At 36.3% G+C, this 14,641-nt stretch overlaps 1 protein-coding gene across 2 annotated transcripts in view; it reads right to left on the bottom strand.

Annotated features, from left to right (window-relative positions):
- SLC4A10 (solute carrier family 4 member 10) overlaps positions 1-14,641 on the bottom strand; it is a 121,148-nt gene that overhangs the window by 55,146 nt on the left and 51,361 nt on the right. For both annotated transcript variants that reach the window (XM_062579218.1, XM_062579219.1), the window contains 2 exons: positions 14,392-14,552; positions 2,548-2,736 (listed from right to left, as the gene is read on the bottom strand). In XM_062579218.1, coding sequence (XP_062435202.1) covers positions 2,548-2,736; positions 14,392-14,552 — 350 coding nt within the window. The remainder of the gene's footprint in view (positions 1-2,547; positions 2,737-14,391; positions 14,553-14,641) is intronic.

The following is a 14,641-nucleotide window of genomic DNA, read 5'->3' as shown; positions in this document are numbered from 1 at the left end:
AAAATTGAGATTCCTTGTAAAACCAAAGATTTAGACTGACTTTTCTTCTTCTAAAAGTTACACTAGTTTTAGTACATGGAAGATAATAAAAGAAGAATCAAACTATTTAACATAACACAGTAATATACCATAGGAGATAAATTTGAAATAAACCATACCCTCTCTGCTTTTATCACCAGGCAAGCAACTGCATGGACCTCTTCAAAAGAGAAGACTGCCAAATATGCACTAATACTTACAGGCACAAGTAGAAGAATAATTCTTCAAACTGAATAGAGAGAGCTGCAACTGTTTTTGGAAAATTTTACTACAATTCAGATACAAAATTGATTTACCTTCCCTATAAATTTTCCTAAAGTTAATACAAATATAAGTATATTTGCATTATTTACAGTGAATTTAACTTAATTCGAATAACATAGTGAAAGTGACCGTGTTTTTAACTAGGGGTTAAAATGCTGAGGAGCCTCTACAAATGCATGCAAATTGGAATTCAGCCATCTTGTAAAATAAGCAAAAACAAATAAAATCCATGTAAAGACTGTGTCTCCCTACATACAGAATCACATAAACATTGAGATTATGAAACTAGTGTGTTTAATATGCACTTAGATGCTGACCAGAATTTATTTCTTTGAGAATCAGATAAAGAAACGAAGATGCCCACAAAAAATCTAGGCAAAAGTGAGATGTTACTGAAGTGGCTGTTACTACACCACACTACTCTACACTAATAGACAAAGTTACTGAAATTTGGCTTGTGATATTTCCATAGCTTGCCCTGAAGGATCTTTTTAAGGAGACCTATTACTTATTTGTTAGGTAACACCTAAACATTCCCGTTATATACTGTAATATATTCCCTCTTTTCTCCTGTGGAAATCAAAGAATAGGAACGCGATTAACTTTTTTAAAAATATTTGTATTTCCATCCTCCTGAATATGTGTTTAAAGCTACCAGTAAAGGCACATGAATCAATAGTAAAGTTACCTAGGAGTGGACAGACAATTTAAATAGTTCTAGTTACTTTTACTTTTGTACATTCACACAAATATGTATGACTCTGTACATTCATATAGATAATCACACACATCTTAATAACCACAAGTATTATCTTTGCCTTAAAATCTTAAAATGATTTATTGGTATAATGAAAATGTTTCTACTTAATATCCGCTTCAGATGAAATTATATGCTGCCTTCTAGGTTGCAGAGTCCTCCCCAGGGAAGTGGCTATATTTAGAAGTACCTATTAAACCTTTATTTGGCAATGACTGAAACAAAAGGAATAAAAAGTCATCTCTATACGATTAGTCCCACTTTTCTGGACCAAGCACCTCCACAATTCTCGCACACTCCCCTTGTGCTCAAAAGGGGAGCTCAACAGGGCCCAGAAGACAGAAGGAGCAGAAGGGACTGAGATTATACTGCAGCTGACTCTAGGATAAGAGTCAGCACAATTCAGTGATGCTGGGACAGAAAGGTTGTGGGTATTGGGATGATACTGGATGCAGAGGCTAAACAAACCTACAGTGGATAAGTAAGTAATTTTAACTGTTTGCAAAATCTGGCTGCAAATTTCATTACATGGGTATGTGTTTATTTAAAGAAGGGGCAATAGAAAAAGACCGTTTACCATGATTAAACTATAACAGTAAAGCTTCTACAAAGCTTTACTTAAGGCTCCTCTATAAGGGCTTCTACAAAAACAAGAAAAAAGTTAGCTGATACTTTACTGTAGAAGCATTCTGCAGACTTGTTCTCTCACTTTCCTGAAATATAATTTTCCAAAAAGTGATTTTCTGTAAGAACAATGTACAGGTTTTTTGTTGTTTCCTCCAAAAGTATCATCTTGAGAATGTTTTCTTCATTTTCTAACCCCACAAGCTGGGGTTCACTACAGAATCTGAAATACCAGTTGAATGCTACCTAATATATAATCTGTTATCATTTAGTTACAAAAACGCAAGCCCTGATGCATTTAAATATAAATCCAAGAATAGAAGCTAGCATGTGCGTACGGACTGAGAAACTATTATAACAATTCATTACACTTTAAATAAATAGGTCTTTTATGGTTAACAGGAATTAAAAGTAATAAAATCACATTTCTGGCACCAATGGAATATGTCCACAGTTTAGAGCAACACTGTGCAAAGTTGCGCAAGTTCAGTCTAAAGCAGCTCAGAGCGTGCCAAAAGCACAGTAGCTGTACTAGAGTGGTACTCCACCTGGGATAATATACAATGCCAGCTACCCAGGATGAGGTGCCACGCTGACGTAGCTAATCTACTTCCAGCGCCTGAGCAAGTTCACTTGGTATCTCACAGCCATAAGTTGTGTTACGGCTCTGAACTCCAAATTTATACAGGTGTGTTCCTGATTTCAAAAGAGGAACCACTCTCCCGTTAAAAGAATCATTTTGACACAGCAATTTTTTTCAGACTATCACTTTCAGCTCAAGCTGCTGGAACAAAAGCACATGGGATATTGAGCAGGTAGATGCTACTGGAAGTTCTGAAATGTAAAATAAAGCAACGCATTACCATTTTTATCCATAGAATGGGGCTCAGACTGCTTCTTCCCAATATCAGCAAAGGATCTCACAATTGGAATCCTGTTGCTCAGCTTCTTCTGGTTCTGATGGTGATGCTGTTTAAGTAATGCCTCATGCACCCTGTGACGAACATCCTCACTGAGCTGTCCAGAGCCCACCTGTTGGTCCAGAATCATATCTGAAAAATACATAAATAAATGTAATAAAATAAAGAGGCAAGAGAAGAAAGATTTTATTTAAGAAATTACAATAATAACAATTAGTATCCTACCGGATTTCAAATAAAGGGCCTCAATTCCTTCTCCATTTAAATGCAATACAATTCAACAGTAAAAAGGTATCTGGAGATGTTTCATTCTCAAAAAAAAAAGTTTTTAAGGATGTTACTAATGCAAAATTCAATCCCTCAAAAGGCATATGGTTGCCAAATTAAGGTCATCTATGCAACTTTGAAATCGGTTCCTGACAACTCCCATGCATAATGCATTTAAACTCAGCATCATGATGCGTACCTTTCCACGCACACACACACCCCTCATAACCCCTACCATATATGCCACACAGCACTGGCTTGCCATGAGGAGAAACAACTTTTTCATTCCTTTTATACTCACAATGGAAGATCACAATCTAGCTCTTTATTCCTTAGTATTATAATAACAATACTTTCAGCACAGTAATAAGAAATACACTGATACAGAAAAATATGCAGCATTTTCTGGAAACACCTAATAGGATCTCACTCTACAACCTGGTGCATACATCCATGCAAGAAAATCATTACATAGATGTGTGAGTGAACTTGACTCTCCCCTAGATAATGAAAACCATTTTTGCATTCATTGGAAAAAGATTCAGCATGAAATCCACCAGCAGAAAACACTCTTAAATATCCCTGTTCAAAAATATTAATAAATATATGCATTATATATTTCAAGTGGGAAAGAAACTGTTCAGTCTTTTATTTTTTTTAATAACTATTTTGGAAAATCTTGCTAGCAACAGTAGTTATACTTAAAAGGAAAAGAAGGCAAAAGCGTCAGAGCAAGTAAAACATCATTTAAGCAAACAATGTCCTTGCCTATCTGTTAGTAGAAACTGTGCTGCACAGAAATAGTGATATAATAAGCTGAGTCAGAACCTTCTGTACTGAAAATTCAGACAGTTCATGATTCTGTGTTGGAGTCAGGTTCATTTCTACCAGCAAATTCAGTGGCAGAGCAAGCAGAGCAGAAAAAATAAAAAGTAGATATCCTAATAAGTAGAGACATAATTTGTCAGGTCTCTGATAGCTGCCAAGAGCAAGAGAAAAAGGAAGAGAACAAGAGGCACTACAAGCATACTAGTTAAACGCAGAGTTTAATTACTACAGTCAACCATACACTACATATATATATATACATATATATATATATATATAAAAGCACACACACACACACAGTTTTTCTGAAATTCTCAATATCCACATAAACTGATGTCATACATAGATGATTTCAGAGCAATAAAGATGTCTGAGTCCACATATTTCACAATGAAGACATAATCAAAGAATCCACAGCCCTTTTTAATGACAGATATACAAAAAGACAGGTCCATAGACAAAGATATCTGTAAACAGAAGCAAACATAATGGATGTATTTACATCCAACAGAGTTGTGCGGAGATTTCCAATGCAGCACTTAACCCCAGCCAGCAATTGCACTCTGTACAGCATTAACAGCTGTGCTGACCTAACAGCTTGTGCCTACAAGTAATACTGCCCGGTGCTGTGCCTAAGCTAAAAACCATCTTGGAGATGCCTCATCTATCTCTAAAGGGCACTTTCAACTCCAAAGTTATCTCAAACCCAACCAGGTCAGTTATCCCCACACACCAGCTCCCAGCCTACACCACATGTTGTTTTTATTACTCTCAAATTTAAGGGAAGAGGTAGAGGCAGGACAGCAAGGCGAACGACAGAAAGGCAAGACAGAAGATAACACAAGTTCAAAAGAAAGAGTCTTCTATAGGATTTTAAGAATGAGCCAAGAATAAGGACAGATTTGGAATACAAGACAGAAAGCAAAGCACCAGCTCCATGAAAGATGTCCACTCCTCTGCTCAGTTCTATTGCCTTTTGAGGAACTGCCTCTGTCCTGAGGTTAAGACCAGCTCCCCTTTAGATAGGCTTTGGACGTGAATTTGCATATTGCAAATTCCCAAAATAGGCCAATAGTTTACTCCACTGTAAGATGAGAAGTGCTCTTCAGAAAAAAACATACAACTCTCTTTTCAGTTGCCCCATGTGATAGGACAAGAGGTAATGGGCAGAAATTGAACCATAGGAAATTCCACCTGAACGTGAGGGGGAATTTCTTCACTGTGAGAGTGACGGAGCACTGGAACAGGTTGCCCAAAGAGGTTGTGAAGTCTCCTCTTGAGATCTTCAAGGCCCGCCTGGACACAACCCTGTAACATGCTCTAGGTGACCCTGCTGAGCAGGGAGGTTGCACTAGATGATCTCCAGAGGTCCCTTCCAATCTTACTGATTCTATAATTCTATGATTAGGGCATCTGTGCTGGAGTACAACTGAAAAGATCTCCTTCTCCCTCTTTATAATGCTGCTGGCCAAAAGACAAATCATAGAAGATGTAATAGCAAGGATTACCTTCTTTGAGTTGCTCTAAGACACAAATCAAAAGGAAGAACTGAAAAAAAGGGCTCCTCTAGAACAGGCAAATTTAGGGTTGTGGTCCCAACCTTGCTTACTGACAGTGAAACTCAATTTGCTTGGTGTCATTCCTGGAATTACAGTATTTTCGATATTACACACTAAAAAATATTAACTGCTGAGGACGGTATCAATATTTAAGACGTTTCAATTGAGGAGAGAAAATGCCAGGATAAACAAAATCACATCCCTATCCTTTTCCTTGTCTTCATTGGGCACTCTGCCAGATTAATAGTCACATAACCTGAGGAGGTAGTTGTGTGTCAGCACAGTGGCTAACAACTTTTGTTTCCTGATAAAGTGAGGAGAAAGTGGCTTACCTTGAGTCTTCAACAACTTTCTCCTTACTGTCTGGCTTTTGCCACATGGTTATGTTAAAAAAAATGAAGATTCACCATATTTTGGAAGAATAAAGACTTGTTTGCTTGCCTCAGTACCAACACCCCAAGCTGTTATTCCTTTGATATAAAGCCGCTTGCAGTAGCAACCGTAGGAGTGCAGTTAGATTATTGTCAGACTCCCATATTTCACTATCTTCCCCAAACCTGTTCTGAGCAGACTTGGATAGCACCGAAGTCCGAAAAGCTGTCTCCATCGGCACCTGTCATTATTGGATTCCACTTCAACTCCCTTCCACATCTCTCAATATCTCTTTTAAAAGAAGTTCCCAGTCTCTGAAATGCCACAGTTAATCCTCCTGATAGTAAAGCCAGGTTTGAAAACAAAGGCAGCAGGGCTTATGACCAGACGGTATATGGCAAACAGAAGTATTTTAAACATCTCATTTTCAAAACAGGCTGTATTTTCCTGATCTTGCGAGATAACAAACCTATGCTCCCACCAGCTGAAGCCGTAGCTGCAGAAGTGCAAAACCAAGACCTTCCAAAGTATCCAAATTGCATGACCATTTCTCCAACTTCCATATAACAAAACAGAGAAAAGAATACAGACCATAGCTTCATAGCACTTTAACATAACAACAGAGATTCTCCAGGGTTTCTATGTTCAGCAATATTACAAAGCAAGAGTTTGGGGGTTGTCTCTTTCTTTTGAGAAAATGTTTTCCTCTGGAATGATCTGTAACATCATGCAGAGCATCACTCTAGCCAGAGACACAGCTTGCCATTAATTTTTTTTTAAGGTTGTTTCACAGCCAGGTGGAACTTTCAGCAAGACATGAAATACTCAGGAATAAAACGTAACCCATTTTATTAACTGCTCAGACGATACTGTACCTGCTGATATTAAAAACACTGGAGTAGAATGCTTCCTCGGTAAGGAATCTTGATTTATCATGCAACCACAAAATCATTTTCCAAGCTGTTAAAGTGAAATGTTCTTACTGCCTAAGCCATTTAAAAAGATTTAAAGAAATCTGCACTTTTGTAGTAGTCTTGTTTAATTTCAAGCACTCCTTCTCTATTCAGACTTAGTTAAAATACATCATTTACATAAAATATACCCATCTGTAAATTGATTTTGCAAGCACACGCAAACACTTAAATGAGCAATTGTATAACTTAAATGTAGCTCTTCATTATCTGTGAACAATTTACCTTGGCTGTGAATCAGAGCATTATGGATGCAGATACTTCAAATTGGTTCAGACACAGTCTGGCTCACATGTACAAGCACAGCACAGCAAACTGCATCTATCCCACTTCTAGAGTCAACTAGGATCCAAAAGCCACTTTCATTCACTGTGGAGACATCTGTTAAACACCACAGTTTTGTTACTGGGGGTGCTCTACACCACCCCGCCCCCAGAGTCATCCCAAGTCCAAGTGAATGAGAGCATTATGGGGACACCCAAGTGCAGCCAGAGTGCTCCAGTGCTTCAGGTTCCCAGCATGCACAATCCCTCACATAATACTACAGGAAAGTTGCAGAATGAAACACAGAATAAACTTATTGAAGGTATACTGCATTTGCACCAATCTACCCATGAGAGTTATCTGACGAATGACATTCACCCTCCCCTGAAAAAGCAGGTAAGGTCCAACAAGTATACAGACTAAACTGGGCCTGTCTTCTGCACTGGTCAGTAAAGAAACAAGATCCAGAGCTCTTTTTTCTGTGCTGTACAACATAAAAAAAAATATTTTGAACTGCTAGGCTTGTATTCTCTTGAAATAAGTGGTCATTGACAGTGTACACCAGAATAAACTGAACCCAGCACATATCAGTAAGGTTGATGGTATTTACACCTCTCAAACTTCCAAATTGTGTAACTGTGTGATTACAAGACAAAATGAGAGATTAATAAAAATAAATAAATAAATAAATAAGGGTCCTTTCTCTTCCTCAAAATTGCAACAACAGCTGACTACAAAACCTAATTTAAAAGCCAGCGTTTGTTTGGTTTGGTCCCCCAGCTTAAAAAAGGTCGAGAAGGAAACACAAGCAGTTATCAAACTGTCCTTTATGCAGGATATCCCATTGAAATGCTGTCCTTTACGTTAACCTTTCGCTAACAGGGACACTTAATACACTTCCCCAGTTTGTTAGTTACTAGGAGCAATAGGAGATTAATGATTCTTGGGCTGCATTTGTGAACCAAGTCCTGCTTCTGGTGTTTACAACAGCGATTATAGAAAAGTTATCTAATTTAGCTGGTTTAGATTGTTCATCCAAAGAGGTAAAGTCTTCAAGTGGACTGAGAGTTGGATTTTACTTCTAATTTTACTGGAAACTACTTTGTTCAACTTTTCAGCTAAATTACTTGAAAAGGAAAGAGGGCAGTATCTGTTTTCTAAAGTAAGAGTCTCCAATTTCTCTGAAGAACAAAAGTGAGCACATACACAAAACATATGAACATCCAAAAAAAGTGTCATGCACTAAATAGTAGAGACAAGGCTAAAATCCCTAGCTCGCAGCTTGTAGGACAAGCAGTGTTGTAATTCAGAGCTATGCTAGTGTGCCAAAGTGGTTGCTACCCAAATAATGGAGACTGAGGAAAACAAGCTCTTTTGCATCTATAAACAGAATAAATGCAATGAGTGCCATTGGTTCTATCAGTATATCCAAAATGAATACTGAGATTGACTTCCTGTGAAATCAAAAAAAAATCCAAATTTGTGGTTAGCATGGAAAAATACAGATATTTTTAAATAAAATAAAATAAAATAAAATAAAAGATACCATGCAACCTAGTAGTTGGTAAGAGACATACAATTTAAAAAGACAAAGCAACAAAACCTGACAAAGGCTTCTCTGCAGCAGTAATCACAGCACTGCAAGCTCTAAAGCAAGCAGAGCCAAAAACCTGAGGACATGACAAGGTGAAAACTGAACAAAAGACAGGTGGAGGGTCAAACCAAGAAGCAGATTGCTCACAGGCAACCCCATGCCCTGTTACAATGTTTGTAATAAATGTTAAATTCATCACAAAAGCACCATCAGAAACGTAATACCACATAAGTGTCACAGCTGAAACAAAAGTCTCCAGTGAAATAAAATCTAAATTGGAACTAGTTTAAATATGTCATTATTATTAAGTAACATAGCTGAAAGCAAATAAAGGCAAAACAAGACTTGTTCAGATTGAAAGCTTAACATGATATTACTGAAATCAATAAAATAGCACACTTGGGAGGTAATACCCTGAGTTGTTGAGCACAGAGTCCAGTGACCTCAATCACAAGATTAAGCTGTTAAACAGATTGAAAATTCAATCGAGAGGAACATTTGAAAGACTGCTTGGGAAAAAACAGTCAGAACTCTGGATTGGAAAGCACAGGTATAAATAAATTAAATAGTTAAATCTTAAATTAAAGAATACAAATTCATTAAGTTTAAATTACATATTTAAAATAAAGGACTATTTCATATTTCAAATTACGCAAATCACCAAAGAACAACTGTCAACTCTGAGTCCACAGTTTGTATATGACAAGGTTTGACATTTGTTCACAGTACACTCACCATAACTACAAGAAAACGCGAGATCTGTGATTCATATCATAAAGAAAGTATTGCCATTAAAGGCTGGACTGAACAGTTTTTGAACGAAATGACAGAAAATGGCATCATATGTTTAAGTGACAGAACCTTTTGGGTTCATTCAGTGGTTACAATCAAAAAAACAGATGGTAATTTGAGAGTCTGCACAGTTTCAAAGGAACTAAATGAAAATATCAAAAGAGAACATTTTCATCTGCCAACTTGAACAACACAGTGAAGCAGTTCTCTAATGGTGCAGCTAGCTTTTGGCAAATACGAAGAGACAAGATCCAAAATAAATTGTTTTGATTACATAGATTTTTCAGACTTCCTTTTAGCATATGTTCTATACCAGAAGTGATCGATAAAATATTACTACATCAAATGTTCAAAGGAATTCCTTGTGTATGCAACGCTAGTTTATTGATACAGGAGTCATTGCATAGACATATGAAAAAATAATGTCAAGTACTAAAAATGGCCAATGAAAAACCCTAAAAATGTTTAATAAAAAATGCATTTTTAAACAACATAAAGTTCAACAAAGGAGTCAAGAAACAAATAATATCCATCATATGAAATTCAAAAACAAACTGAGAAATGTCAGGAACTAACGTGTGATTGAGCTGTATGATGACAAAACTGGAAATTTACTAAAACAAGATATTGTCTGTGAATACATCACAGGTACGAATAAGGTCTTTATCAGCAAAGAAAACTAGGTGCTTGTCCAAAGAAATTTACACTCTTGTAGATCAAATGATTTTGTAATACTACAGAGTTGGAATGAAAAATAATCTAATAAACAATGGACATTTTGGAAGACAGGATGATTTAAAAATTCTCACCACAGCACTAGTGCCAAAATATTTTTATGCAGAAATAACAGTTTCGAGGGATGAAATGCAAAATGTTCTAAAAGCCAGACAAACATTATAAACGATGCTTTTCATCTCCAGATTTTACCTCAAGCCCATTAAAGTCTTAAAATGCAGACTTTAATAAAAGACACTTTCAAGGGCTAAGTGCTGGAGGTTTAATGCTTTAGTGAATAAGTGTTTATAGATGAAAAGCCTTGACTAAAACAAATAGGAATTCTTTTTCTCAATTTAGCAATACAGATTAAGTATAACTCTTTCAAGGATACAAAGACTGGCACTGCATTTACAGAAATACAATTTGGAACTGGAATGCAGCCCAGATAGCAAATGCATTAACAGCAAATACATTATACATATTTCTTCCTAACAGTGTTAAGGTAAGTAAAATGAAAGTGATTATACAAAACTACTTTATTTGTTCTCACAAAATAAATATATCTAAATATATTAATGCAGAAAATTATCAATAGACTACATTAAAAAAAACAAAATCCAGTCCAGCAAAGGGCTGCTAAAATGATTAAGGGACCGGAGCATCTCTCCTGTGAGAAAAGGCTGAGAGAGCTGGGACTGTTTAGCCTGGAAAACATAAGACTGAAGAGGGGGGGGGTGGATCTTATCAATGTCTGAAGTATCTGAAGGGAAAGTGTAGAGAAGACGCAACCAGACTCTTCTCAGTGGTGCCCAGTGTGAGTACGAAAGGCAGCAGGTACAAACTGAAACACACGAAGCTCCATCTGAACATAAGGGGAAACTTCTTTACTGTGAGGGTGTATGACCCCTGGAACAGATCACCCAGAGAGGTTGCGGCATCTCCTTCTTGGAGATATCCAAAAGCCATATGGACACAATCCAGGGCAATGTGACTCAAAGGCTCTAGGTGACCCTGCTTGAGCAGAGGCGTTGGAGTAAATGATCTCCAGAGGTCCCTTCCAACCTCAACTATTCTGTGATTCTGTGACAGTGATACACTATTCCTCAGAAAGATAAGGACTAAAGTTAATTCAGGAATACTACCTAAAACAAAACCACAGAGCTTATTCGATTCATCAAATTCTGTTCACAGTGTGTGCATAGCAGCATTGAGAAGAACACAAAAACTGAGCAGCAGCCTAACCTGAGAACGGCTAACATGCAAAATTACAAGAGTGAAATGCTGAATAAAGACAATCATTTCTTTAAATTCTAAGGTGTCTGGACTATCAGATACAACAGGAATACATACAAACTCTAGGATGTCATCAATGTTTCAATTGTGTAACACAATGAATAGGGCTATAAGCACTGGCAGTAAATAACAACTGAGTAGTAGAAACAGGACAAAACCCCCTAAGCAATACAAGCTCTATCTTATCTTCAGGTCCAATAGTCATTTATATGGAAAGAGTAGCCTATTACATTACTTGGGATTATTAAATTTCTAACATACATAGCAGACACATCTTGATGGTGTGCATGTCATCACTGCCATTAAAGTCTTTCTTCCTCCTAGTGCTAATGTATTCTAACACACACTTTGTAACATTTTGCAAACACTTGAGGGCAGGAATTACCTATGTAGTGTTATAGCAATAAATTTCAGAGGAACTTCATTAAGGAAGAGAAAAAATAGCACGACTGCAATGCAAGTAATAGTAGAAAGCATCTAGAAAGCAAATAGAATAGCAACTTTACTTATAGGAAATTAAAATCTCTTTTTGAAGAAGCCTGACACATAACATCAGTGATTTTCAGAATGACTCACTTGCAGTAAGAACCTGCTGCACATTTGTTAAGAAATACTACCATCACTGCTTATTACAGTTGCAAAGGGAAAGTCTTAAAAAGATGACCCAAGACACACGCAAAGCCTGTCATGTATCAGCTCACCTTATTACACAGATGCCCACCTCCCAGATAAAACAAAAAACATCTGCCACAATAGTATTTTCAAAGTAAAAGTATTACACACTACATCATTCTAATTTTTTTTCTCAGAAGAAATAAGTTTTCCTAACCAACAAATCAAGAGATTCTAGAAGTAGGACTGATTCAAAATAGCATTACAGCTGCTCCCCAAATTCTATACTGAAGGACAATTTAAATCTGAAAGAGTCTTAAAAGTGAACTAAGATTGTGAACTCTGGAGTTCTTGGACATATTAACTGAATAAAACAACAAGAAAAATTTGACTGCAGCAAACTTGTAGGGATTAAGAAACTATAGGCATGAATTCATTATAGTCTTCCTATATAATATCTTCAAAAAATAGCAAAAAAAAAATGTTGTTGTAGTTCCTTTATTACACTAATACTTTTTAATCTAGTTAAAAAGAAAGAATAATTTTAGATGAGCTCTCTTAACTGACTAGACAAAGAAATTGAGTGATATCTTGTTTAAAAATCCAAAGTTCAAGCTTGACAACCCTAGTGTACTATGCAAGTAAACAGTAATAAAAGAATGGTAGGCAGCTGATCTGTGTAGTTCTTAACTTAAAAAATAAATAAATCTATAAAGTGGCATACTGATAGACACTGTTGTTCTGGCAAATCAGCTGCTTTTTACCTTTGATGTTTATCTTTTATCATAATCAGGACAAATTCTGAAGCTCTGATTCAGCCCATGATTCATCACAGAATCAGAGCTCAGTACAGTAGAAACCCACACAAGTTTCTGCTGATTTGGATTAATAATATCTTGCATCACTTTGACATAAACAATTTGGGAAAGAAGAATGCAAAAAGCAGCCACCAGCAGCTCATCCAATTTTAATTCCTTTGTTAGATAGCCAATTGGACAGTATCTGCCTTACCTGATAATCTAATTAACTAGAAAAAAAAATTATCTGGCCTTATACAGATTTTCATACCACCACTAAGGCAGTTTTCCTTAAAAGCTCTTCTTGAGTGTTGGACTCTTATCCAAAATTAAAGGTTTCTATTTTTGATGGTATATTTTAGATTTTCTGAAAACACTTTACTTTGTGCCTGAGACAAGGCAACAAGAAGGCCCAAACAACTTCTGCAATCTTCAGTACAAGAGCTCTTTTCCCAATTTTACTATCTGCTGCTTTATGTTCAGTATTTAAGCAAAATTTGTAGCATGCAGAACATTATAAATCTAGTAAGGTATTTCTATAAAAGTTAACCCTTGATTATATGTATGTTAACCCTATGATTATATTAGTAAGAGAGTGCCAGTATCAGAAATGCTGCAAAATCCATGAAAGTGAAAGCAAGGTAAAACTTTTAAGTAGATGTAAACCAAGATATCCTAGAGAGAGGAGGGAAGTAAATAATCCTCATATTGAGACCAGATTCCAATAATCATCATGAACACGAGTCTACTCTTTATAAATGGTAGCTAAGCAGAAATTCAGAGACCTCAGATTATAAAATAGCACAGCTCTTTGCTCTGCATCTTCTCTCCTGGAAGGGAGAATCACAGAAATAAGCATATCTAATCGTACTGGCTGCTTCTAGCAGAGCCAGGCAACCTTTGGAGTTTTAAGAGTCCTTGAGGCACTACATTATACCTCTGCACTAAATCGCCACTAACAACCTGCTCTACTATAGCAACAAATACACAACCAAAGAGTCCCCTGTTCTAACTAGTTAGATGGAGCCTTTTGGGTAAGCACCAGGAATAGAGTCTCAATCTCATTTTTATTTTGAGAAGATTAGGCTCATCTATTATGTTTGCTTGCTTTCTGCTTCTGCTGTTCTCAAAAGCTCTACAATTGTACCTGCTGAGTATACCATCACTGGAAAAAAATGCACTCACTGTTAACTAAGGAAGCTAATCTTTTTGAAATACATGCACTAAATTTTTTTTAATCCTCAATTCAGATATACATATTTTTAAACTATAAAGATTCCATTTGTCTGTTTTATGTTATATAATTAGGATGAAAACTCCTCCATGATTTAACTTTTTTTAAGATAGATTGTCTGCAATTAGCTTAACAAAAGCTTCAATCTGTGGAAGTTAGTATGTGCAATATTCACCATGGGAGGTGGCACAACTGGAGCAAAGCACATATCAGCTCTAATGAAACATATCCTCAGTGTGCTCTCTGCACTATTTTAATTCTCTCCTCCATGTAAAGATCAATTTCTAAAATAGCAAAATCTATACTAACAAGTATTGAAAAACTGTTTGTGTAAAATGTTAAAATTCTTTTCCAACATATTGAGTAAAATAGTTTCAGCAAGCTTCTAAACTGAACAATTCTTTTGCAACAATTTTCTCATAAGCAATGTATAACTTGATTTTTATGATCAGTTTTGATAAGTAACAAATGCAACATCAATACATACCTGCAATTTCTTCTAAAGAGTTAGCTCTCATGTCCAACAGAACTGTGCCATTCAGAATACAGCTCCTCAACTCAAACAAGCTATGAAGTGACAATGTGGCAACATACGGTTTGCTCCATCTCTCTCCACCATCCTCGACATCTTCTTCAAACTTTAACCACCTGTGCAAACAACCAGTTTTACACCTCCTTTGTGCATAATACTGAAAAACATATTACCTTCATGGATATCAAAGTAACACTGGTAAAAT

This window comes from Rhea pennata, chromosome 6, assembly GCF_028389875.1.
Source record: "Rhea pennata isolate bPtePen1 chromosome 6, bPtePen1.pri, whole genome shotgun sequence".
In the NCBI taxonomy this organism is placed as follows: domain Eukaryota; kingdom Metazoa; phylum Chordata; class Aves; order Rheiformes; family Rheidae; genus Rhea; species Rhea pennata.
The sequence above is the reverse complement of the archived record's forward strand: the minus strand, read 5'-3'. Positions and strand labels throughout refer to the sequence as shown.